This window comes from Sycon ciliatum, chromosome 10 (genome assembly GCF_964019385.1).
Source record: "Sycon ciliatum chromosome 10, ocSycCili1.1, whole genome shotgun sequence".
In the NCBI taxonomy this organism is placed as follows: Eukaryota; Metazoa; Porifera; class Calcarea; order Leucosolenida; family Sycettidae; genus Sycon; species Sycon ciliatum.
This window is the reverse complement of record NC_088652.1, coordinates 16442163-16469794: the sequence shown is the minus strand read 5'-3', so window position 1 is coordinate 16469794 and position 27632 is coordinate 16442163. Positions and strand designations below refer to the sequence as shown.

The 27632-nt window shown below is 47.6% G+C and overlaps 1 protein-coding gene across 3 annotated transcripts; it reads right to left on the bottom strand.

The window, feature by feature from the left end:
- Nucleotides 1-839: 839 nt before the first annotated feature.
- LOC135826136 (cell adhesion molecule DSCAML1-like) lies at nucleotides 840-27377 on the bottom strand. 3 transcript variants are annotated; one of them, XM_065338779.1, is made up of 14 exons: nucleotides 27201-27377; nucleotides 22599-22699; nucleotides 18626-18979; nucleotides 15879-15973; nucleotides 14301-14469; nucleotides 11868-12014; nucleotides 9546-9707; nucleotides 7869-7939; nucleotides 7215-7470; nucleotides 5966-6265; nucleotides 4313-4570; nucleotides 3877-4045; nucleotides 2514-2657; nucleotides 840-2211 (listed from the first exon to the last, which is right to left on the bottom strand). In XM_065338779.1, exons 1-14 carry the CDS (start codon nucleotides 27224-27226, stop codon nucleotides 1824-1826), a joined length of 2640 nt encoding a protein of 879 aa, XP_065194851.1. In that variant the 5' UTR covers nucleotides 27227-27377; the 3' UTR covers nucleotides 840-1823. The 3 variants fall into 3 exon arrangements, with proteins under 3 accessions (XP_065194851.1, XP_065194848.1, XP_065194849.1); XM_065338776.1 differs by having other exon boundaries at nucleotides 2514-2744; nucleotides 27201-27375; XM_065338777.1 differs by lacking the exon at nucleotides 27201-27377 and adding an exon at nucleotides 26229-26765 and having other exon boundaries at nucleotides 2514-2744.
- Between the last annotated feature and the right edge of the window lie 255 nt (nucleotides 27378-27632).

Genomic DNA, 27632 nt, shown 5'->3' with positions numbered 1-27632 from the left:
TGAGAAACCTGGCGCTTAGATCTGTGGCGCTGAGAAAGGTCGCGCTGACGTATTTGGCGCTGAAAACATGGCGCTGATTCTTAGATATTCGGCGCGTATCTGCTGGTGCTGAAATAGGTGGCGCTGTAAAATTCGGCGCTTGGATTCACGGCTCTGAAACGGTCGCGCTCACCTGGTTGGTGCTAAACTCGAGGGCGCTGAAATGGAATAGAATCTTTCCAACATCACCTTTCCCACCCGAATTCAGCCAGAAACTTCAGCACACCGCCTGGACCCAGGCAAGAACCCCATGCACCAACCCCTCACGGACGTACGCAGGTAGAAACTTCATACGCGTATATCACCCCCTCCCCCCTCTCTCTCTCACACACCATTGACCATTGGACGCCCATCGCCAGAGGCGATGATAGCGATGCTACAGCAGAAGCCATAGCAACTTGTGCTGGGATTGCACCATTCAACAGCTTGCAAGGCTGAAGAATTGACCACCACTATTCAGCCTGGTCTACACCACACAGCTTTGAAGTGGCTTTTTTCTGGCCAGTGAATCCCTACTTTTTGGTCTTTTTTTTCTTCTTTTTTTCCCGCACACACATCACACCACATACTGCGGCATGCACTGGCTGTTGGTAACCACCCAGGAGAATGAAAGAAAAGTCAGGAAGAGTCTGAGAAAGAGAAGAAAGACGTGTGTGACCATAATCGTCGGGAATCGAACCCGCAACCTATCGATTGGAAATCGCTGCACATACCACTGCACCATATGGGACACACACACACACACACACACACACACACACACACACACACTGTGCCCCACCCGCACATACAGAAAAAGGTCACAGACAACCAAGCATAAACATTACAGTCAAATACTAAACGAAAGAATGATAACCGAACAATATGCAAAACCACAAGAAGTAGAGAAAGGATTATCAACGAGCACACTGATAGAATGCAATAATTGTATTCCCATTTGCAATGCGGGACCACCTATCAGCAAGCGGGAATTGGAAAATAATTATCAGATAGGAAGTGTCTAGCATTGGCAGCGGTTGTAGACTTGGAAATGATCATGGAGAAGCAGTTGAATAGTAACTCCACACCACCGGATGCAACTGCACTGCTCAAGCTTAGCAGGCAAGATATCAACTCGTTCTCAGGTTTGATGTACGGAAAAAGAAATGAAATGCACCGATGGAAATTCAATTAGTCCCTTTACGCGCACTGTTCAGCTATACAGGGCTGGGGAATTTAGTACAGCAAGGCAAAGTTGGGTAACGGTTTATGATAAGATACTAAAATGCCCACATTCATTCTCAGGGCAGTTAGCTCGCTACACACGGCAGAGTCAGCATATACCATTGCCGGCTGCGCTAGCAGTAGAGCGGAGTCTTTATGATTAGCCTTCACTCCGACGCAAGCATAGTCAAGTGCAGGCGCCCAGTTTCGAGGCTCTGCGGAAGTCCAACACGCATGTAACTGGTGCATTTATTCAATTTTCTTTAGCTTTGTCCGGTTTAGAACTGATCAGTATAGATTCGTCTATGATGCCGACTAGGATTGCTCTTCCAGGGGTTACTATGGTGACGGACCCACCACTGCTGCACTGTGGAAAAGTAGAGATCCTTCCACCTACACATCCCTAGTGCGTGTTGGTCACGCTCGACAATACTACCTCAAACCATCATGCAATAGTTCAAAGAATGTGGCTCGTCACATAGCGATGAGAACGTGGCTCAAGTCAGATGGCAACGAGAAAATTGCTCATCACACGACAGTTAGACGTGGCTCACCGCACACCAGTGGTGAGGTGGCTCCTCTCACATGGCGGTGAGAATGTGATCGCCATGCCGTGCGGTGTATGTCGGCAGCTGTTCGTTGACGGTGAGCACGTCGGTGCTGGCCGCCATGTCACGCATCGGGTACGCGTCCGTGTTCATCGGCCCACCGCCAGCTGCCCCACCGCCCATTTCCTGGTGAAGGTTATTGCCGTTGTTGGTGGCGTACTTGGACTGGCCGCCGCCACTGGCACCTACACCGCCGGCATCGTACTGCTGTGCCGGGTGAAAGCTGCTGGCGTTGCTCAGCATGCTGGGCTGGTGCTGGTGCTGGTTGTTGAGCGTGGCCACTGGCGTCACCGTCTTGCGGAAGTGGTCGGCGTTGTGCCCGTCCTGTGCCTGGAATGTGGCCGCTGTCTGGTTGAAGTGACTGCAGTTCAAGTACAGAAATGATTGGGAAAAAGAAAAGTCACAAAGTCTACTCCTCCATAAATTGCAAATTGTGTTTTGTTTGCCCGTAAAAGAGGTTCTTTTTTTTAAAGTAAAAAACAAACAAAAACAAACAAAAAGTCACAACGCCATCGCCTGATCCAATCCCACTAGGATCCCAAAATTGCTTTGGGAATGTTCAACATTTTCTTTAGACTTCAGACCTAATGGATAATATCATTGGAACACACACTTGTTTTAGCTAGGCGTAGAGACGTCGCTTCAAGTTGACGACACACTTACCCATCCAACGCGTCATTGGGCGCACTGATGGTCGGCACGTTTGAGTGCGACAGTCCTACGCCAGGCGTGCGTTGCGCAGGCACGGGACGTTGCTGCTGGTGCTGCGGTTGCTGCTGAGAGTCCGGGCCTGCGGTGCCAGCATACCTGGGAGGATAGGACGGAGATCCTTGCTCACTGGTTGGATCTGTGTAGTTTGGGTTGTGCAGGCTCATCCCAGCGCCTACATTGTACCTGCAGTAGCAGTAGCAGTGTGCGGCAATGTGTTTTGTCATAAGGCAGCAGTAGCAGCAGTGGCAGTTGCAGTAGCAGCAGGAGCAGAAGCAGCAGTCGCATTAGCAGCGGCAGCAGCGGCAGCGGCAGCAGCGGCAGCGGCAGCAGCAGCAGCAGTAACGACAGAAGAAGCAGGAATAGCAGTGGCAATGGCAATGGCAGCAACAGCGACGGCACCAGCATAAGCAGCAGTAGCAGCAGTAGAAGCAGTAGAAGCAGCCGCAGCAGCAGCAGTGGCAGCATCAACATCAGCAGCAGCGACAGTAGCAGCGCCCGGTGTACACATGCATACAGAATACATGTACGTCCACCCACAGTGTTCATGCAGACAGAATACATGCACAAATACACACACACACAGTAAGTTATCCAAGAAGAATACATGCATACACACCAAAACAATAAACAACAAAACAAAAACAAAACAACAAAAAATACAATAAACACCAATAATATCTTGTGATATTATCCATCTCTATCTATGCTTGCTAACATGATGAAAACGTTTAGAAGAATGCAAGCCTGACACACCAGTCAGGCTCTGGCTCAGGCTACTCGAATAGACACGTCTTGGAAGGACAGTGAAACCTGCCTAAGACGACTGCTCAAGGGACCTTCAATGTTGGTCTCTGTAACCAGGTGGTCTCCTTATCCAGTGCTATTTGACTGGAAATAGCAACCCTTGGTCCTGGTTGTAGTGGTTTTTTTAGGACAGGTGGGTCGCCTTATCCGAGTGGTCACCTTGACAGGTTTTACTGTGGTATCAAGAAAGTGGCTACAGGCAAAGTTCTTGATGTAAATCACGAGCCGTGGAAGGACCGCTGGATTTGTTTACAATAATGCAATTTGTCTTGATTTTTGACCACTAGGGTTACAAATACTACTTTGAAACTTGAGCAAGCATCAGAGCACTTGGTTCATACGCCTTGATCCTCGGGGGGGGGGGGGGGTGGTGGCGTTCCTACGGATGCGGAAAACTCGGCCTCCAGGTGAGTGTCACGCGAACGGTAAATTGTTTTCAACATGAGGTTTTATCGTAGTATTGGAAAGCATAAAACATGTAAAATAGAACACTAGCAGAACAGTCACTTACTCATGGTGGTCGAAATGATAGTTAGTCGAGGTCTTGCTCGCCGATGATCTCTTGCGTCGGCATCTCAGCAGGCACAGCGTCATCAGCAGCAGTATGAGCAGCACTCCGCCGGCAATGCACAGATACAGGTAGGTATCCTTGAAGCCACTGATGATCGACGACGTCTCGCCTGCAGCAGCAGTTTGTGCAAGAACACACAGCACCAGCAATTACATCATACTCTGCAGGGGCGTCGGATACGTTACGATCACTACGGTATTGACCGTACCACTCTTCGTTCCGGGCATCCTGTGAATCAATATAAAGCACTGATCTGGTTTTTAAGTTTCGAAAATTTTCATGGGAGCCACCCAACCCCAGGAGTAAATTACACTCCAGCTGCAATGCCTTCCGACGTCCATGCTCTGGCTGATATTCATGAGCAGTTTTGACTCACCTACAACAGTGATGCTGGCGTTTCCCGTAGCGACACCCCAAGTGTTTCTAGCCGTGCAGATGTACGTCCCTGCGTCGCTCTCCTGCACGTTGCTCACCACCAGGCTGCCGTCCGCTTGGCCCGGGACCGAGGTCAGGTTGCCCTGGCGTCTCCAGGTCACCGTTGGCGCTGGATCTCCCTCGCTGCCGCAACTGAGCGTCACCTCGGCACCACGAGAGACGGCCATCGCCTCCGGCATTACGGGTATGATTGGGAAAGCTGGGCACGAAATCGATTAAAAAAATGTTAAGCAGATGCAATGGTAAGTATACATAGGCCTCCACTTCAATTACATACAGTATTCATACTGCCCCCAATTACATACAGTATTCATACCGCCCCCACCTTCCACCTTGGCAAAAAAAGAACTTTGCTATGTATGCACGCACAGCTACAGATGGAAAAGGTACAACATAGCAATGATCTGATTACTTTCTACGAATTCCGCATTTCAGTAGCAATCTCACAGGCTCAGTTTGCCATGTGACGTGCTGGTGCAACTTCGCGGCTGCGGTGCTCCAGATAACCGGCGTCCCAAGAAAGGACCGGTCACCTACCGCTGTCGTGTCTACCCCTACAAGTGCTGACTGTAATTTGCCGCAAGATTCTACCACATACAGATGCTGCTGTTATTTTTTATCACCGTCACCACTGTCGCCATTGTCGTCATTGTTAACCCTTTATTACCGGATTACTTGCACAGCATGCACCAGGATTACGAATTTCAGCACAATTTCCAACTTCACCAGGTCATAACTTTGGTCTCCTTCACTTGATTTTCACAATCTAGGGCTCGTTGGAAAGCTCTTGGCAAGAGAAACGCCATGGTACCAAGTTCCATTATCCAGTCGCCACAAATCAGGCGCGGTAACACAGCAAAGTCGTCTCCAAGCCTGATATGCAAGCAATTTCGTCCCATCAACGCCATTCCACTCTCCTTCATCGTAGAACGCTCAAATTTGTTTGAGACGATTCCAACTTCAGCTGATTACGTCAATATCACGTGCTTAGTCGCTCAAAGAGCACAAGTAAAGGGATTTCCCCCAAAAATGGCGAAGTGATCGATCAAAAATTTGAATTTGCCGAGGTGAAAATACGGCGCGCAATATCTCTGGTGTCCGACATCGTAACTCTTCGGCGATTGTTGCATTGGATAGCCTGGAGTTTCCGCTACCAAATAGACCTTTCGATTGTTGAATTCGCACAAGAAATGATGGAGTTACGAAGATATTACTGGCCTGCGGACTTTCGATCATATATGATCGAAAGTCTGCAGGCCGGTAATAAAGGGTTAATGATGCCATTATTTCACATGGGAAGTAAATTCAGAGCTTTCAAACCTCTTACTGGGGTCCAAGATGAATACCTGCATTGATCTCTAGTCTAGAGGTAGGGAAATGATAACCATTTACGGTCTGAACTCAATGCATACGGAGTATCACCGTCTAAAATATTGCCTTTCGACTACAAATCTCGTGTTTTCCAAAAGACCCGTAATTGACCCAGTTACAATAGTTCCAAAATGTTGAATCAATCGAATAACCGTGTTCCATAGGTGTATAGGCGGACAGTACGGGGCTAATTTTCTGTATCACGGTTTATCAAGGCACCTACCAGCCATCGTTGCCGTGGCGACTGCGGGCAGACCGGGTCCGAGGGAGTTGACGGCGCGCAGCGTGAAGCGGTACGCGGTCAGACGGCGCAGACCCACCACCCGTGTGCGGATGGGCGTCGTGTCCACGTCCTCGACCACCAGCGTCTCGGGCCTAATCTGAAAGTCGGTGTCCAGCGACTCGTACGTGAGCTCGTAGCGCACGATATTGCCGTTGGGCTCGATGGGCTCTCGGAATGTCACACTCATTGCACTCGTATTCTGCTCGGGCATGGCCATGAGTGCCTCGGGCGCATCAGATTCTACACAGGGTAGTTGGTGATTCACGGATATAGGGACAGACAAGCATACATGGACAACAGTGATCAATAACAAGACAGGAGCTTTGGAACAAACATCAGAAACAAGGAAATCGGTTAAGAAAGTACATGTACCCACACATATACATATTCCTTGCCCCTTCTCACTGCCAGGAAATAGGTCATTTCAGTCTCCCCTTGGGTGATAGGTGTTGGATGATCCTTTTAAAAGTGTGGTGGCGTTCCTACAGATGCAGGAACCTCGGCCTCTAGCCGAGTCTTAAGCGAACCGTGACATTATTATTTTCTGGTTGATGGGAGAGAGATCCAGGAGAAGTCATGGAAAGATTACTCTGTTGGATACTGCTCAAGCACAGCACACATGAGCGACATCAAGATTTCCAGAGCAATCACAACAGAGGTACTTTCTGCAACTGAATCCGCTCTAGTCGCACTTTCGGCTCAAAACAGTGACAATTCCTCTCTAGAAGAAGCTGTGATCTCTGAATCAGAGGAGAGTGATCCAACCTAACAGATGTCTGTAATGTCCTTGTTGAGCAATACAAAGTTGTATTTTGGTGAGTCAATCATTAGTTTTGATTGTAAAGTGTGGGTTATTTCGAGTAATTTGAAGTAAAATAAGCGCCAAGTTTCACTTGTCGGAAGTAGTAGGTGAGTACAAGTGGCAGAAAGGCTATAGACATCCATGGTCTGCACCTGATCTCGGAAATCCTCATTGGTTCTAACACGCAAGTCATCCTGATGAATTTTCACAATGATACCGTAACAACATAATCACAATGTCATGTTGATGTCACTATGATGTCACCATGATGTCACTATGATGTCGTTCACATAACCTCTGTTGTGTGCTGCATACGGACACTAAAACACCCTTATGCTGGTTGTGTGTCTGCAACATCAATGATGTCAGAATCTTCACGAAACCTACCATGTGCACTTGTGGTAACAGTCTGTGCAACACTGATTGGTCCAGTACCGGCGTTGTTGTACGCAGCCACGGTAACTGAGTATTCGGTGAAGCGACGCAGTCCATCGAGCACGCGACGCAGCGGCACGCCCGCTTCGACGTTGACGGATCCGGTCTGGCTGCATGGGTAGCTGCTACACGGACACTGGGCGCAGCTAGCTGCGAAGGATAGTGTGTAGCCACGCAGTACACCAAACAAGGATGCAGGGGGAATACCCTGTGCGGACAAAACATAGCGCAAAACACAGAAGCAGATCACATTCAGAATTCACTCAATCTGCGGAAAGAACTGTTTCGTCCTTTGTGAACTTATCAGCGCAGCGCAGAGAGAATGAGGCCGAACCTGATAGCAAAGAAAAATAAAATTTCCAAAGCCAGATTAAAAAACCAGGCCCAAACGTACGTACCTTGCCAGAGTGCTCAAACTGACAAGTCAGTAAGCTCTGCATAACGCAAACAGCAAAGTCACCGCTACAAGAGCAGGAGCGAAATACTCCATCTGCAGACAGAACTGTTTTGTCCTTTATGTATGAAAGTGTCTGTGCTGTGCTGCAAACATGCACACAATTGAGCAGGTTCTGCTCTGCTAAAAATGCAAACCAATGGAAAACCTACTGTCCATTCCACCTCGACTGATGTTGACGATAGAACTGTGACAGTAGGCTGAGCTGGTGCTAAGTCAGGAGCTAGGAACAAGGAAACAAGAACAAAAGTCCGTTTTTTTTTCAGAGAACAACCCTGCATGGGTAAATGATGAAATTTGGACACACAGCCATTGTCCCAAGGAATTTCCCTTGACTGGCATCCTGCCGAATGGCAGGGAAAAGTGGAAGTCAGTGGGGGTTTGAAGAAACGGTGCAACAAAAAACACAACTGCTGTACTCCACTGTATGATCATGCTAAACCTAGCGGCGGGGAGGTGATAATTTGGAAGGCGGCAGGAAGAATGTTTCCCGCTAAGAAAAGGTATGGGCGAGACCGGGGGCGTCGGACACGGTACGGTCACTACGGTATTGACCATACCACTATTTGCCCCAAGTACCCCGTGAATCAATAAAATGCACTGATTTGGGCTCTAATTTCCCAAAGATTTCAGCTCAGCCATCCCTCCCACACGAGTGAATTGTACTTCAGATGGCTGACCGCACCACACTAAAATACCTTCTGACGCCCCTGGGCGAGACGCATGGCACCACAGGCACAGGTGAAAATAGCAAGTGCATTCAGAGGAAGAGTATGTGTAGCGCTAGACATTGTTGGAAGCGCTAACAACACTCAGGGGATGCTTGTTCATGCTAGCAGTGACAGTATGGTGTTTTACGTCAACCATGACGGCTACAATGGCCAACCAGACCACAACGAAGTTGGGGCCAAAGAGAAAGTTTATTTCTTTCACGTGAAAATATATACAGGTGCCATTTTTACGAAAAAAGATTTATGTATACAAAAATGCATGCACGAGGTCACTACAACAGCACTGTGTACTGTTCAATGCATCACAATCTACTCTAGGGCTAACAAAGGCTCAATGCGTACCATCACAATGCCCCTACTGTCAGTCACCCACTAGGTGAAATTTCAACATAGGGATACTTGCGGTCACCGCAACTAAAGCTATGATCCAATTTCTGCAGCTCAGGTCTATATTTTCTCAAACAGAACTAAGCACCATCGCGTATGCCCCCCCCCCCCCTCCTCTCTCCAAACACCACGATGGTCTAGGATTCGATTCAAGTGCTTTATATCTCCCAAGGATTTAGCCCCGATGGGAGAATTTGAACTCTACACAACCGTATGCTGCTTTTCTTCAGGCTGCATTTTTTAAGGCTCTGTTGTTATGTATTGGCTGAACAGCAAGTGGAGTCAGCATCATCCGCCTGATGATCGTGTAACTATGAAAGCACAGCACCCAAATACAGCTATTCCATCCTTAGGGGCCGGCCGTCCATATTTAGCAATCTTTTACGCAAAACGAAAAAGTTTCGTTTATGGGTAGGTGGGTCGAGGAGAGTTCCTTCACGAAAAATATCGATAGCTGAAACATCAATCCATTCTAGCTGTCAAATGACTCAAATCACTAATATTTTATTTTTCGTTCAGGGGGGTGGGTGGTTGGGGGAAGATCACAACTATACTTTTTCGTTTTGTGAAAATTACCGATAAATCCCGGATGGTCCCCTACAGCGCTTCAGAACGAATGCTAGCTTCAACTAAATGACTTTTCCGTCAATTGGTTATTGGACTGCTTATAAACACAATGTCTCCAGGTGGAATTCCAGTCCTGAAACGTACCTTCTTCCATCACAGTTGCGTTTACCGTTTGACTGGTGCTGGAGCCAACCTCATTAGTCACAGCTAGGACACAATAATACGATCGGCCGGGGTGAAGATTGTCGATGGTGGCATTGCGAGCTGTGGCAGGGATTGTCAATGGATCTGACAGCTGTACGTCACCTGCAATAGGAATACAGGAATCGTGTGCATGGGCAAGCATGCACAGAGATGAACACGGACACCCACAAACACATACACAGATGCATATGTAACATGTGTATGGCACAAAAGGATACTTAGCCAAAGTACTGGGGGCAGCGTGTCCGAACGAGAAGATACAGGCCGCTAGACATTAGTGGTCAAACGAATGTGCTAAACAGCGAATCGAACCTTCTCTGAATGTTCCTAACGAATACCGAACGAATGTCGCCCGTTCCATGATTAAGAAATCAGTAGGAAATTATAGCTACCAACCAGTATGTAACACTAAAACCTTTGTAAAAGGCACCCAAATCATAAGTGAAGTTGCACACTGCAAGTCTGCAACAGAGACTGTAGATGCCATGACTCATTTATGAAGTGGACAGTGATGGTAATGTACCCCTCCGTTCGTCTGCTTGTCCACAGGTCTGTAGTCAGCGCCATGGAGCTGGCCTTTTCAAGGTTCTCCACCTAACCACTGCACAAGCAACTTCAGGCCCGCGACGTGCTTCCGCTGAATTAGCTTTGTCACTTGAGTCGCAGGTAGCCAGGCTTGGGGTAGTTCATGAGCGAAAGGAACCCCCGCACCAGTGACTACGCTCACAGGCCGAAGATCTCTGCACACAAATTCCACCAATCGGTCGTCGCATCCAAAGCCTCAGAGCAGGTAGCCAGGCTTGGGGTAGTTCATGAGCGAAAGGAACCCCCGCACCAGTGACTACGCTCACAGGCCGAAGATCTCTGCACACAAATTCCACCAATCGGTCGTCGCATCCAGAGCCTCAGAGGATCTAGCCGCTGGCACTTTCTTTGCCTTGAAGAAGGCAGTTATCCCTCCGTCCTTTTTCGGTATCGCCCCTGCGCCATCCAAGTCGACATGGTGAACGTCCTTCAGATGGTTACGTAAATTCGTTATTCCGCCATGATCTGCCAAGTCTTTCGGCGGCTTGCACCGAGTACACGTAGCAATATTGTCGTGAGAATATAGAAAATATTGTCAGCCGTTATCTCTATTCCAAAATCCCATACGGCAGAGCGCCTACTCTTCTCGGCCATGACGAACGTTGGGTGGATTTGATGAAGAAAGACTCAACGACGGCTCTCAGCAATAGTTATTATTTCAGACAGACCGTCGAGTGTTGTCACGACTAAAATCGCCTGTGGCACTGCACTTCCAGTTTCACAGCCGGGCGCGGTGCACACATGCAACGTTCAACCCAGACTGTACTAGAGTTCACTGCGCAGACTAGACCTACCGTAGTCTCTGGTCATGAAGACAGCGCGGCACGGCTTCAAAAGTAGACGTGTGTACGTGCATGCATGCATGAAAATCGCTGCTACAAGTCCAGAGTTCACAGTTTTGTGAGTTACGATATTCGTTTGGGCGGTCAACTTGACATTCGAATGTCGACTCGAGAACGAACGTTCGAAGCTTCTCAGCATTCGTTTGACCACTACTAGACATAGTAGTGTTAGGTACCTCCTCTCGTACCTTTTCTAGCTGGCCTGCATGCACTCGCGTACTCACCTTTTGTCTCCTTTTGTTCCGTTGGCCTGGGTAGCTACTTGCGCGCCCATAATTGCCATAGCTACCCAGGTCCTTTATCTTGCCGTTCCGACTGGATCTCTTTCCCTTTCTCACTCGTCAATAATCACCATGTAGTCGTTTCGTTCGTCTTGGTCTCTTGTCCCGTCTCTAATACATGTCGTTCCACTAACCTACCTTTTCCCGTTGTAATGTCTGGATAATGTGTCGTCAGTCGTCCTTTCTCGTATTCAACAGTAGGCATGAACAACAAATATTCCAGAAGAGGGGTGTAGGACAAGATCACCCAGAGAAGTATTCCATAAAAGGTTTGCAATACAAAATCACCCAGAGAAGTATTCCAGAAGAAGATTGCAGTACAAGATCGCCCAGAGAAGTATTCCAGAAGAGGATTGCAGTACAAGATCGCCAAGAGAAGTATTCCAGAAGAGGATTGCAGTAAAAGATCGCCCAGAGAAGTATTCCAGAGGAGGATTGCACTTCAACATCACGCAGAGAGCTCGCGATAACGACATTTTCTCATGCACCAGAACTGTAGGCGTGTAATCATGGTTTGTGGTTATCTTGTAAAAAATAATAATAATCAGTCTTACCAGGATATCCAATGCCAGTACACATTGCTCTGTAACTCAATATTGGCGTGTTGCCGTCGAAGAATTCCGTCGTCCACTCCAGCAAGATCTGGCGGAGGTTGTCGGAGCTGACTTGTGGCGCAAACATGTCTCCCAAATCAGGCACCTCTGCAGTCAGGCGGTGGAGATCAAATTACAAAGAGGAGAATGATGATAAATCCAGGGCACGGTAGAACCACACAGCCTGTGAGAGTGCGTTCCCTGATTCTGAAACCTTTTCAGTCGTGTGATACAGAGATTTGAAGTCATTCAGATTTCTGGGAGTCAAACGACGAACTAAAAACATTATAATCTTCCAGGAAGGAAAAGCATGCAAGCGCTGTATATTGCTTCATTATAATTTTTGTTTTTTTGTTTTTTTTATATCAGAATACACACTCATGCACCGCCCAACAGAGATAATGGCTAGGGGAAGGGGTTAACGTCAACATAGGATAGGAGACAAGGGGTATATGGCAACAATGAGCACAAGTGCGGACGGGGCCTGCGAGGCTGATCTGACCGCTTGTCTCCTAGTCATAGCTACACATTGTGACGGCTACGTGTCAAAAAGCCCAGCTAACGATGTCCTACGGAGGAGATGCATGATGATAGAGGTGTGGGCAAAAATGCTGAAACGAGGTCCAACCTAAACCGAGGTCTACCTATACAATGTATATGATGTCGATACAACCAACGTAACCAAGATTGAGCCATCACCAGTGTTATCCCAGTACAGGGGTTGACCAATAACCGGGGTCGATATAATTATAACCCGGGGTCGATATATTATAACCGGGGTAGATGCTTTATAACCGGGGTCGATATATGAGGCATCGGCAGCAAGAACCGGGGTCCTGGCGATTTTTCAAAATGCCAATAATTGCGAAAAACCGAACCGATGTCGTTTTTTAGTCACCGCGATCAAAGCGGAAAGGCTTCTTGCGATATCGCTTTGAAAGTGCTTTCCTCTTGGTGGCTTCGCTATAATTTGTTGTCATTGCAGTTTTAGTTTATCCGCCAAGCACTTGGGACGTCCAGGTAGGCGTTTTCAGCCACCATGGAGGCGTTTGCGCTCTGGGTAGCGTCTGCAAATCATGCGCTGAAAAGAGAGCGGAACAAATAAATTCTTGGCGGAACGATCCCGTCACGAATTCTTGATGGAGCACGAGCGACTAGAATATTTGGCAGCTGGATCTCCAGAGATACTCCGCTGCCTGTGATAGTCCCCCGCAAGAAGAATCAGGTGAAAGTGAAGAGGTTTCGCTCAGATGACAAGCCATCAGCGGAGGCAGCGCAGACGACGAGTTTGAGAGCTCCGTGACACGAAGTGGTGACGCGGACAGCAGCGCTGAGAGTGACGAACGAGATTCAGTACTCCGTGGCGACTATTCGCAGCTGGATAAGTTGGTGAGATACGGAGACAGCCCTGAATGAACTAAACCTTACTTGATACAAGATATTTTGTGAATAAAATTGTTGCAAGTATACATGCACGCTTGCGGTGCGCATGAAATTTGTCACAGTATTATACATGTATCTACGAGCTTCTGTGCGTAGGAGAGCAAGACATGCTTGGTGGATGTATCTGGCTTGGCCCAGCATGCATATCTAGTCTTGTACTAAGTTGCAGATTCTTCCCAGCCATGTAAAACGTCAGTTGCTTGGCTTCTTTCTGTCTGACAAATCTGCATACAACGCCAGACCTGCACATGACAGGGATTGAGTTTTCAAGTAACATTGCAGCAAGTGCAGGCAACAATGTTACTATAATATCAACTAGAGTACTCTGTGCTTCCCTGAAGACCTATAAATACGCTAACTTGTTCTCAGTCACTCCATTAGAGCTAGCTGTAACTGCGTTCCATTTTGCCTTTTTGCTGACCATTTTCGTTGACCGTCACCCATCATTTTGGGCGTTCTTTTTACCATCGTGGAAGGTGCCCAGAGCTCCAAAATTTGGCCCATATATCACTCATTTAGTGGACAGTTCAAAGCCATCAAAAACTCATTTTCACCTAATATCACCTTACCCTGGTTTTTGCTGCCCATGCCTCATATTATAACCGGGGTTGACCTATAACCGGGGTCGACCTATAACCAGGGTTGACCTATAACCGGGGTTTACCCATTAACGGGGTTGAGCCATTATCGGGGCCGATCCTTTACCGGGGCCGACTAACTGTATAGCTGGGGTCGAGCAATCACCGGGGTTGGCCTTTAACCGGGGAAATACGGTAGTTGGCAGTGACGGTCAAGTTTTTCTCCATGCTTCCCCAAAATTCGAAGCGCAGAACCGGTAGGGTCAGAGTATACTATCAACTTTGGTCTATTTTTTTTCAATGTCAGGAAGCATACAGCATGTCTCCTTAACTCTAAACCTCCAATCCAGAACATTAATAAACTCTCTCTCACCTATCACATTGACGACCGCTGTATCGTTTGCACTGCCGAAGCGGTTTGTAGCGCGGCACGTATAGTTGCCTGTATCTGTGCGACTGACGTTGGTCAGCGTGAACGTGTTATTGTTGCTGTTCACTGCAGCTGCTGTCTGCAGAACGGTGCCGCCTCGACTCCATGTAAACTGCGTAGGAGAGAGGAAAAGACAGGACATTCTACTTGAATTTCAGACATTTACGTGCCCAAATATTCACAAAGTGAAGTCCTTGCTGCAAACAGTGCTCAATACTGTAACAAGGGCAGAGCGTACTGCACACGTCAGGCGAAATTACTGGTCAGTCGGCGACACGCATTTTTCACAAAAAAATTGCGTTTCACCTGCTGGGAGAGTATGCATGTACTCGAGTCTCATCCTGAGCACGTTTTTTTCTCTTTTTTTCAGCTCCAGTATAGCTGTATTTTTCATTGCAAAGCCGTCCTCGATTGTTGTGTTCGTTGTTCAAACGAAGTGGACATTCAATCATGAAGGCAGAGGACATAGGAGCCTGATTGGAGTTTCTCGTGGCATAGGACGGCCACACAGAGACACTTTGGGATTTTCTGAATATAAAATACCGTACGCACGATGCTGAGATCAATTTGTGCGATATCAAATTGTTTGTGATCTACCACATCGAGCAGAACGGGATCCAAACACAAGCTTACCGACGGTTAGGCTGCCGACCTGACTGGACAAATGATCCCTGGCTTCACCAGACGCCAGAAGTCGGACACCATGTCCTTTGCCGCGACGTCCATCTCCAAAAAGAACTCCATCTTCGTCGTGAAAAGTCTTGAAATACTCAATATTCAACCGAGATTCGCGGTCCCACCCTTTCTCAGATCGAATCATTTTTTTGTTGTAGCAGTTGCAGGGCAGATCCCCGCCACTACTTCAACAGAAGATGGCTCCAACGCATGCCTGGAACAAGCCATATCGAGGTTGCAAGCCACCCCTCTCAGCACTTTTTTTTAAGAAATTCGAAATTTCAATGGTGGAAGATATACTATGGAGAGAATTTCAAAAAGTATGTTTCGCGGAGCGATCGCTCAACCTACGTCATTCAAACTTTGCGGGATGGTTCAGACGTACATGCTAGGCATGGAACCACAGAAGATGATATCATAGCTGACACACAGAGTCACACACACAGCAGATTCGTGTGCACAGATACTAAATTAGTGGACGTCGTCATCTTCTTCCCGCTGATCTCAAATGTACTATGACGCGCTATTTCGCCTGACGAGGCAGAACAACAGAGACCAAAAAGCTTTCTCGTTACTCCGAGCTTCGGCTGATGAGTGTTTTGACCACGAAACTCGGAGTAACGAGAAAGCTTTTTGGTCTCTGTTGTTCTGCCTTGTGTGCTCAAAATATTCAGGTATGGGAGGAAAAGACCTAGTTGGGCGAACAGAATATTCGGGCAGAGAGAAATTTGTTTCGTTATTTGCGAGTTTTTTTTGTATACGCGAGGCGAGGTCTTTACTCATGGGGTTGATAGTGCCTATATGCGTGATGAAAGGTTTGAGCAAGCAAGATGATGCTGAACTTACATTGAGTGGCAGTGTAGCACGTGTCGTGCATGTCAATGTAACGTCCTCCTCCAGTCGGCTTTCCTGACCTGCCAGCGACAGCACTTCTGGTCGTACTGTACGTGGAAGAAGAAAGAAAACACCCACACACACCCACACACACACACACATACACACATGCACACACAGTATGGTTGTGGACATTGAAATCCAGTGAAACATAAAGTGGCCAACAAACTCTGGCCTTGAAGCAGGGAGTACGCATACGGTACACATTCTTGTGACTCTAAAGCAACATAGCAACTTCATGCCTGCACCTGACTCGTGCGCTATGATTCCCCTCAGAATTTCTCACCTTGCTCCCCCTTATGTTCGGGCTGCCCGTTTCGGAGCCATCAGTTGCCTGATGATCGTAGTAATACGTGAAACTCAGAGTTGCGGCACAGCTTCCAATCTCTCTTATGACCCTATAGCATGCTGGTCCATTTGTTCCGTGTGTACGTAACCCACATCACGTGTACGTTAAAGGGGAAGTTAAGGCAAAAATTAAAATTTCACCAGTTGTAGTCTTCGGGGTGCTGAGTCGAATGGTCGTGGTCCGAGGAAGCTGAGACGCTCCCTTCCTACTTGAATCCCAATCGAACTCGCGCACTTCCACCGAAACTGGGTGACTGCGCCCTACGAGATGGGGATTTGTATGCAAAATGTCACTAAAAGCGCCATTTCGTTCATATAAAAGCACGGATGACCGCGATTGGCCCATATGTTGTAGTCTTTTGGACGCTGAGTCGACTGGTTTTGGTCCGAAAAGGCTGCGATGCAGCGTTCCGCCTTTATTCCCAATCGAACATGGTTGAAGAAGCGGTCACGTGCTCCTGCGTACGCCAGTCACCTGGTCACCGTGCCTGCAGGGTACAACTTACTAGCCTGTTTGACCTTTTTTAGGTGCAGTCCTGTCACTCGAGTTGAACTCGAGTTGACCCTTGGTGTGAAAGTTGTCACCTGCTGGAGTGGTGACCAGGTGATTTGGGCACCCAGGAGCACGTGACCACTTGTTCAACCATGTTCGATTGGGAATAAAGGAGGAACGCTGCATTGCAACCTTTTCGGACCAAAACCAGTCGACTCAGCGTCCAAAAGACTACAACATATGGGCCAATCGCGGTCATCCGTGCTTTTATAAGAACGAAATGGCGCTTTTAGTAACATTTTGCATACAAATCCCCATCTCGTAGGGCGCAGTCACCCAGTTTCGGTGGAAGTGCGCGAGTTCGATTGGGATTCAAGTAGGAAGGGAGCGTCTCAGCTTCCTCGGACCAAGACCATTCGACTCAGCACCCCGAAGACTACAACTGGTGAAATTTTAATTTTTGCCTTAACTTCCCCTTTAACTACATCACGTGTACTGTAAGACCAGTAATGTGAAAAACATTTAATTTGAAACTCAGATGTTGAGCCATAAATAAATGTAGAAAGGAAAAGGACATAATTATGTGCCTAGTTATTGCACTTTCTGACTGAACATGTACATGTATATAGTATCCAGTTACAGTGATGGAGAGTTACTCTTAACTCGTATCCATAATATGTCCCTTTCCTTTCTACAAACATTTAATTCTAACGATTTTTTTACGGTTTTTGAAATTCGTTAACGTTAGAAGTCGTTATGTGCAAAACGATATTATGTACATTTACAGTCATTAATTTTGACGGTTTTGAGGCAGAATTCGTTAGAATTCCATCTCGCTAACCCACAAAAAACCGGAGATTGTTAACTTCAATTGACGTTAAAATATCTGATCTCACAGTACGCACTAAGGGCGCCGGCCCCGGTCATTCGATGTCCACAGCTGTAATTTGCCGTTATGTGAATATTTCTATTTTGAGCTGCCAGCGGTTGGCGGCGAACAACACGAAGGAACTACTGCCGTGGACATGGAAATCCAGTCGATTGACCGGGGCCAGCGCCCTCAGCCCGTACAGAACAGTGCAGTGCACAGGCTAGTCATGTTGATCCGATGCGACCTGCGCGTTTCGGCGCATATTACGCATGTGTGTACTGCATGGCTGCATGGCCAGCGCCCTGGGGCCGCTAGACGTGCGACCGGATTTCCATGTCCACGACAGTAGCAGAAGCTATAATTATATGCAAATATTCCACAGGCGCCTGCCCGGGTGTCCAACCCTCATCCTTCAGCTCTCAATTCCACACATGGACTGTTCCTTTGCTTCAGTGTAGACGATGTGCTGCACAATTGCAAACTTTAGCATGCAGGCAAATGGACGTCAGTAGCATTATTTTATTTTTATTTATCGTCTCCACTTCATGGCACATAATAATACATAGCCAATACAAGAAAGGGAGGGTGACTCCAACCACGGAAAATAGCATTATCAAAAGAAGAAAAGTAAGGGAGGTGTCACCATGTGGCAACAATTATGATAGAGATCAATCTGCCAAAGTGGATTTTGGATGCAACGGAATAAATCCGTTGATCCCCGAGCTGCAGAGAGTGCTCATTGTCAGACACAGAGCTTAGCACATAGCAGACTCACCGGAGGACGTTCAGGTTGGTTGTAACTCTGAGTTTCATGCCACTAGGCAATCATCAGACAACTCAGTTGCGTGTAAAATTATATTATTCCGATTTTACGCAATATAATTTTAGTCCCATCCTTATTAGCAGTATTACTTTTGGGTTTTAAAGCTCAACTGATTTATTGTAGACAGTTGTCGTTTCAATGGGAGAAGTGATGACAATACTCACCGTTGATAACCAGCTGAAATGTCCTGGCGGCGGACGTCTCGTTGGTGTCGTTATTTCGTGCCGTACAGCCATACGTTCCGGCGTCAGCCTCCAGCCAGGTTCCACGAACATTGAGATCCAGAGTATTGCTGAAAAATATATTTGAGCCAGCAAGCGTCTCACTTTGCTGTCGCTCCAGTGGGAGCACTTCTCCATTGAACGTCCATCGCAGAACCAGCGGCACGGCTTCATTAGAACGCACTACATCGGTGCAAAGCACGCTAAACCCTACACTGTTATCTCCTTCCACTAAGTTCACCAGCATATCTGTGTCGCTGGCATCAATATCTGGTGTATCCGGAACTTGGCAGAGTACTGCAGAGAAGGGAAGAGGTAGGCAGGCAGGCAGGCAGACAGACATGCAGACAGACAGACAGACATGCAGACAAACATGCAGACAGACATGCAGACAGACAGACAGACATGCCGACAGACTTGCAGACAGACATGCAGACAGACATGCAGACAGACATGCAGACAGACAGACAGACAGACAGACAGACATGCAGACAGACACGCAGACGGACAGACAGACAGACAGACAGACATATAACAGATCACAGTTATACAACGGTTGACAGATAGTATGGAGTGAGAGCTAGAACAGCTATCCGGGAGAAAAAGAATAAAAAGAATAGGAATAGTTTGAAGAATAGGAATACGTTGTGCTCACACATATACATCATCTTCACAATACTCTCCAAACGAACTACAATGCTACAGTGCTACAGTGGAGTTATTGGCACATTGAAAATTATGTTACGCTGTCTACATTATAACTCTAGTGTGGGTAAGAGGTCACCCGGAGAGCCCATGTGATCGGGAATAGACAGCGCATGTCTTTGGGGAGTAAACAGCACATGCGCTACACAATGGCATACAATATACCAGAAAACAAATGTCGCCACAGTGCACACGGCACCACAGGCGCTACTGTGATCTATCTCATATGTCCATGTGCCATAGCCACAAGCGACGGTAACTATGCATACAATATGCTTCACCAAGTCAATTTCGTATCGCAATCCTAGATTGGCTAGGGTATCTCGTAAGGAGACCATAGGTCTGTGGGGACTGCCCTAGAGAAATATGAATAAATACTATACTATGCCATACTACTACATACTAGCAAGAGTAGATAAACAAGAGTGTGCAACTCGCGGATGGGTAGGCCCACGGCGGAATTTTTTGTTGACGTAATCTTTTCGACGACGCACGCGCTGCGAGTCTTTCGGAACGTTTTCCCTCGTGCTCTTCTTGGCCGTCTTCACACTACAAGGTCGGTGCCCAGCACGTGCTCTCACACTGCTCTGCGGCAAAATACGCGTTCTTCTGAAAAAAGGTGACGTCAACAAAAAAATTCCGCCGTGGGCGGGGGTATCTGCAGGTTATGCAGGAGAGATCCGGAGTTGCACACTCTTGTTTATCTACTCTTGCTACTACTGTATAGGTACAAATTTTCGTTTGGAAGTAACTTTCGCTATATTTGTTAGGGGGCACGAAATAACTTAAGTTTGTACCACACTAAAGTTTTTTTTCTGAACGTTTGGGGTGACCGACCTCGACGAAAAGCGAAATTTAGTACGTAACAAGCCCGCTGGTGGAGGGATCTAACGAAAGATTTCGTGAACGAAAATTTATACTTATACAGCAGTTCGAAGTCCATCGCATCATGTGATGACTTCCACATGTGCACAGCCAAACAGCAAGCCCAGTAGCCTACCCTAATCAGATCCTCTTACATCATCATCATCATTATCATCATCATCATCATCATCATCATCCAATGTTGCAGATGTGTGCCAGGGATGGTTTGCAGATGACTCGGCAGCTGCCGGAGGGCTCTCCCCATTGCGAAAGTGGTACAACCTCCTTAAGGAAGAGGGCCAAAAATACGGCTACAACATCAACGAAACAAAAACGCAACTACTCTCAAGCCTGGCTTTGAGTCCTTGGCTGCCGAGACTTTTGGTGACACAACTATCCACGTCAAGTCTCGTGGCGTACAGTATCTGGGCGCTGCTATCGGGACTGAGGCATTCCTCGGAGAATTCAAAGAGACAAAAGTAGAAGAGTGGGTGAAACATGCAGAGATTTTAGCAAATTATGCCGCATCAGAGCCGCATGCAGCATACTCTGCGTTGACCCATGGCTTAGTCAACAGATGGAACTATGTGTTTCGAACTATGTCTGTTTCTGCGGAGGACTTGGCGCCGTTGGAGCGGGAGCTTCACTCCTCACTTCTACCGGAGCTCGTGGGACAACCGAGCGTGCCTCTGAAAGACATTGATATTCTAAAGCTCCCGACACGGGATGGTGGGATGGCCCTTCCGGACCTCACGACTCGACCACGGTTTGAGCACCAGGGCTCCAAGCAAGTGTCCGGACCTATGGTGAAGGAGGTTCTGGGCGATTTCGCTAAGGATAGCGATCCAATTTCTCTCGCTGGAGATGTGCCGGCTTCTGCAGATACTGCTGACCGTGGTGGAGCGTCTCCCACTCCCACGATGACGGCAACGGAGGTGCAGCCGCGGGAGGTCGCTGGCAACTCAAACCCTGGACCGGATGTGGCTGCTGATGTTGCTGGTGCTGGTACCCCCTTTCAGAGGATGATCGATGAAATGCGTCACAAAAAGCGTGTCGTCCACACCGAAAACCGGGAGCGCGCAAAGGCAGCCAGGAACAAAATAGTGGACACGAGCGATGAGATGACGAAGCGACGAATAGAAGAACACACGGAGAAAGGATCATCCTCATGGCTGAGCGTGCTGCCCCTGGCGGAGCATGGCTTTCGTCTCACCAAGCGTGACTTCCGGGATGCTCTGGCATTGAGATATGCATGGCCGCTAGCCAATACACCAGCAACCTGTGTGTGTGGTGAGCTGTTCTCAGTTGAGCATCAGCTATGTTGCGCCAGGGGCGGCTTCCCGACACTTCGTCATAACGAGATACGTGACCTGCTGGCGAGGGAATTGACTGAAGTCTGCACTGCCGTTTCGACAGAACCAGCGCTGCAACCTCTTTCTGGTGAGAGGTTTCCTCTTCGGTCAACGAACCGCCGAGAGGATGCGCGCCTGGACATAGCCGCTCGAGGGTTTTGGACCCGTGGGGAGGAAGCTTTGTTTGATGTAAGGGTATTTTGCCCAGATGCTCCTTCCTACGGGTCCAGAACCCTTCCTGCATTGTACCAGCAGCACAAGCGGCGTAAGTGGAACGAATATGGGCCAAGAGTCACAAATGTAGAAAGAGCCGCTTTCACACCTCTCGTGTTCTCTGTGCATGGTGGTTGTGGGAGGCTGTGCAATGTGTTCCTCAAGAGACTGTGCCAGATGCAGGCCGAGTCATCGGGATCTCACTATTCCCAGGTCATTGGTTTACTCCGCTGTCGGCTGTCTTTTGCTTTGCTGCGTGCTGCTGTGTTGTGCATACGTGGGGCTCGGTCACGGTACCACCATCCGGCGAGATGTTTTCATGATGTCTCGATTGCCGTGGCCGAGTCAGGTCTAGTTTGTTAAGTATCGTGCTGTGTCCTGACTGTGCATGCGGGATTGGTATGGCGCTTACCCTTTTGTTGCTGTTTTGTTGCTTTCATGCCTTTAAGCATGTAATTGTGTTCAATTGTTGTATTTCATGGAAAAACGATCTTTGCGTTGGAGAAAAAAAAATCATAAAAAAAAAATAAAAAAAAATCATCATCATCATCATCATCATCATCATCATCGTAATCATCATCATCCCTTTCTAATCATTCGCCATGCCACTGTCAATTGTATTCTGTTTGCCCGTAAAAGAGGCCATGTAATCATCATCATCATCGTAATGATTTACAGTTTTCAATAATCAGCATTTGCCTCCTCAGACACAAGATCACACGACATTGAGTTGTCATTTCTAACACGTGATTTTCAGATCAGGCTCCGATATATTTCCTCACCGTTTTCACACAGCAGGGGTAGAATCACCAGCAAAAGATGCGGAGAAAAGGGACGAAACGCAACGCTACTTCTTCGCCGCGCCATGGTTGACAGCAAGCGTCTGCAGAAACAAAAGTAAGAAACGTAAGGCGTAAGAGAGAACACTAACACAAGTGCGCATACTGTGCAAGGTGGTCTACAAGATGGATGCAAACCACGCACAGTGATGAAACTGTGCGTGGTTACAATAATTGCTAAGTTTGGGGACGGTCAGCAAAAGTAAAGTGATGACTTAGTTGCTTTCGCGTTGACTGCCCCAAATGAAACATGTTCCTACCTGACAGGTCATCATCCTATTGTACTCCAGTATTGTGCTGCTGAGTCACAGCGGGTGTATCACAGCATCAGGGCGTGTGTACAAGTGAGTTAATTTCTCAAGAAAATTCTATCAGCACATCCCTGCTGGAAAACATGTGGAGAACCCCAGAAAAAGAAAAGGAACAAGACATGCATGGGAGATGTAGGGACGATGTGCTGGGCTGTGGTGGGTGTGTATCATTGCATCACGGTAGGTGTACACCTGAGACGTGTCGGGCGTTTGCTGCCAATAGACATACACGTAACACTGTGCGGCAATGGAGGTTGTCTTATCCGCGTGTTCGACTAGCCGACTTCCGTGAACTACTCAAATGTCTGAATCGGATGTACAGCCTTGCAAGTTGCAAAGACTCGGGACGATAAATCGGCCAAAAGAGTACGTTCAACTCCCCCAGCCCACCCACCCACCCACTCATCCATGATACTTGGGCCACACACACGCACGCATGCATGCACACACGCGCACACACACACACATACACACACACACACACACACACACACACACACACACACACACATGCACACACACATGGAATGGCAAAGTGCACAAACAGCAGTGAGGAATTTGGGAAATTTCTAAAAATAATTATGCAGACATGGCAAACCATTCAGTGCTTAGCATGTACAGTGCGTATCGGTTATAGCGTGGTCGTGTAGAAGAATATGCTGCCTACAAGAATGAACTCTCTTATTCTCATAATCGTAACATGGGTTTCAAGTGCACATTTATTCTTACAAGCAAATTTATTGTACAGTAGAATATATCGGTCCTGAGAATGGACTTTGTGTAACGGAACATGCCTGATTAGTACAAAGTGTATCGCCTGTGGTAATAACATTAGATTCTGTCCAATGCAGTTCTTATCTGACTCGCGTTGCGCCGTAGTGCTGCAGGTTCAGCTGTTGTGGTCATGTAACTCATGTTGGATAGCCACATGGTAAGCCTATGGGACTATGACCAGCCGCATGCATAGTAGCACTACTTTGCATGTACGATGATCTCTTGATTGAGATCCCCCCGATAGGCGTCAGCCTTTGGGTAATCCTGAAATAAAGATTATTATATTATTATTATTATAATTATTATCTTCCTGACTCTGCGCACATGCATATTATGATATGTCACACTTGATTTATCGTGTGTAAGAAATATCGGAAATAAGAATAGAAAGTCGTTTTTCAAACACCCACGCTATAACCGATACCTACTGTATTCTTTACAGTAAAATTGATGCCAAACCCTTCATACTTCTACGAGCAATGCACTGTAACAATAAATTCAATGCCACGTGACATTTGAATTACACCCTCCACAATCCACCACACTTGGTCACCATGTAATACAACAACACACCACACTGTATGTTTCTGACTTGATGACTGTATGTAATTTAAGAGCACATCACCGGCTTCCCAACCAACCCCCTCGCACCCGAAGACAGACAGTGCGGAGTAAATCATGGATACTACCATGACAACTGGACATAGAAATAATTCTATCACGATCATTGTGGATTGGCTTGTGCTTGCAGGACGAAATCCTGTCAGCTGACAGTGATCACATTACAGAGTCTGGTGCAGATTCCAAAGAAGCCACTTAGTCCAGCTACACACATGTGTGTCATGACCATGATGATAGTTTTACACGCGCATGTGTATCTTTTGTGTGTGTGTGTGTGTATGGGAGGAAGAGTGAAAAATAGACTCTTGTGATTCGATCTAAATCAGTCCGTAATAATTTGTTCCACTTCACCGCCCAAGCTACCTAAATGAAGCAACGTGCCTGCGGACGCCGGAAGATGAGTGAAGCCGCTTGGCTCTAGAAATATTTGTTTGGTTATTGTGGAAACCAGCACGATAAATTTGTGAAGCACGGTGGCCCTGTGCTAACAGAACTGGTTATTTCGGACATCGATGCGACAGGCTTCATTCCTGTCGACTCGCAAAGTTCAGAAAACGTCTGACACAGCCGTTGCAAGATGATCTAATGTAACGTCTGCATATTCCGAACTTGGAGTTACAACTCACAATGGCCCACTGCACTGAGGACATGGATGGTGCGACCCTCCGTGGTCTGTCCAAGTGATCGACGAGATTTTACTAACTAGGATTTCCCTTCCGCACGTCGGAAAAAATCGGAAATCTCTCGTCTGTTTTGGTTCTTGTTCGTCGCGAGGGAGTCATAAAAATACCGGCAGGGATAAGAATGTCCACGCTCAAGGACTCTTGACAGCCCGGTGTCCTGTCCTGGATCTGCCGCTCTTGGTTTCCTTGTCCTCTCGGAGTCCCTACTGCCGCAGTGCCGCTCCGACCTCCGAACAGTGCACATGCATGCGTGCAACAGACTCAGTAAAGCACACCACATCCCATCTGGACCTTCTGCGGAAAAATACGCGAACATATGCTCATCAAGGGAACACAAAATCTGGACGACCAACAAAACTGACCATTTCGCAGAATTATTATTAAATTTTCACGAGTGCGTATGCGTGTGTGTGTCCGAAAAGATCTTGAAGTACTGTACTTGAAAGTAACTTTACTTAGTTGAAGGTCGTCAAGTCCAAAGCAAATGGAACACTTCCTGTTTCTCGAGCAGCGCTCAGCCTGCGAAGATTGGCAATCTGCTCCGCACAGACCTGATGAGTGATGTGGGCGATTCCGGCACTGAGTCTGACAAAAGCACCACTACTAGTAGTACTAGTACTAGTAGTACTTACAACGAAGTACAAGGCTGCACAGACTAGGTCATGTTTGGTCGGGAGCAACGCTAGATACGCTAGACTCCGACTCTAAAATGTTTTGTTCGATAACGACACGATGGGAACGTTCTTCGGTACATAGATAAGCAAACCAAGGTACGCGTACACACAGCACCCGTCTTGCTCTCTGATCGCGTTGACAAAACTGTAACATGGTATCGATCAAGAAAAAAAAGATTGTATCGATCAAGCAGTACGTAATGCGTGTGCCTGCCAGAACGGCTCGACACCACAAGTCAATAGACATACGGCCACAGAATGTTGACGAGCATGAAAATCAAAACCGTCAGATACTACTAGTACCTTGTCCTTGGCAAGACATAGGCCTGCCTTGTTCACAAATCCAGCAGGCGCACGAGACACGAGACAACACATGGTGTAGAGCTGGAGGGAGGCCAGTTTCTTTATACCCTTTTCTGAATCGCTCGGGTTTGCCAGCACCTTGAAGACTTCACCAGTTATCCAGCCTTGTAAGTGAGATTCGAAATAGATTACAAAATAGTTACTAACCTATTTTGGAAGGAGCTCCTCTCCCGACAAGCGTCGAACTCTCGTCCGTCCTCCACCCTCGACAATGCCTAGAGGGACAATCCGCCACTACCTTAGAATACTACCGAGGACAGAGCCAAACCATGTACCAGCAGCTTGTCTAAACTGGGCCAGCACAGAAGTTCATCTACCGTGTGCACAGGAAAATGCCGTTCGTTGCTGCGTCGAGCGACAGTTACTGACTTCCTGAACTACTTACTTAGGTCTCAAGCAACACGCAACATTTGAGCGAAGATTTCCAACATTTGACTACGGCGTTACTCCGTTAACACATCTGAGTAGCTTCAAAATGATGGCTGCAGTGGAGGGGAGTCAGAATCTCTCACTACTATCCGGCGGTCCTTTTCGTCCTGTAATAACGATGTCCTCCAACAAAAATCAGTTCCTATTTTACTAAGGTCAAGTAAGGATACAGGATAGGTTTGGCTTGCACTGAAAGGAAGGTCAGGATACGAACAGAAAGTATGGCCTTGCGCTGTCAACGCGTGCATTCGCCCACACCACTGCGGCACTAGCACTGGCACTGCACTGGCCACTTCAGATCAGATCCACATGTATGTAGCCACGTAAACCAGTGATAATCCGATAGCGCACTGAAGTCAGTGAAGATCTAGTGCCGTAGTGGCATTCATTGAACGACGTGGTAGACTGCGAGTAGTAGATCTACGACTACGCAGAGCACAGTTTGTCTTTGTGTGCAGTGCAGTGTGTGAGTGTGACCTCAGAGCAGTGTGTGCGGAGGGCATGTGTGTGTGTTGTGGGGGGGGGGGGGGGGGGTGTTTGCGTTATGGTGCGAGACAGACACGATAGGCGGGTATGCTGCGTATCGTATGTAGACTGAGCACCCATTATTATCAGACAAGTAGTGAGAATGCAATGGGCGATACGAGTGATAATTTTGGGTTGATACGACTACAAAATAGACTGACATACCGGTCAGGACGTATCGATTCGTCCATATTCAAGCTGCCAATCTTCACTCTCTCTCTCTTGGTTTCATGGTGATGCCGGAGCTGATTCGTGCCGTCGGATGGTCAAAACAGAGGGATGCATCACCACAGAGCAGGAACCGTGCATTTGATCCTGCAATGATGGTGTCAGGCGAGTGAAGGAACGCATCTGCCATACACCACGCTGGCACACACACGCACACGCGCACAGACGAAAATCATGTCTACATGCACCATGTCCTGTGCGTAGTTGAATCGCTCACTGCCCAAAGATCTTGGGCACTCGGTGGACGGATCGGTGGCGCGGAAAGTGGTGCGCTTCAATGCCACTGCCCAGCACACGTTGCTAAGCTGTGAGGCTGCATTGAGAGATCTAGCCATCCTGTGCTTGTTATGTGTGTTCAGTTGTGTTGTG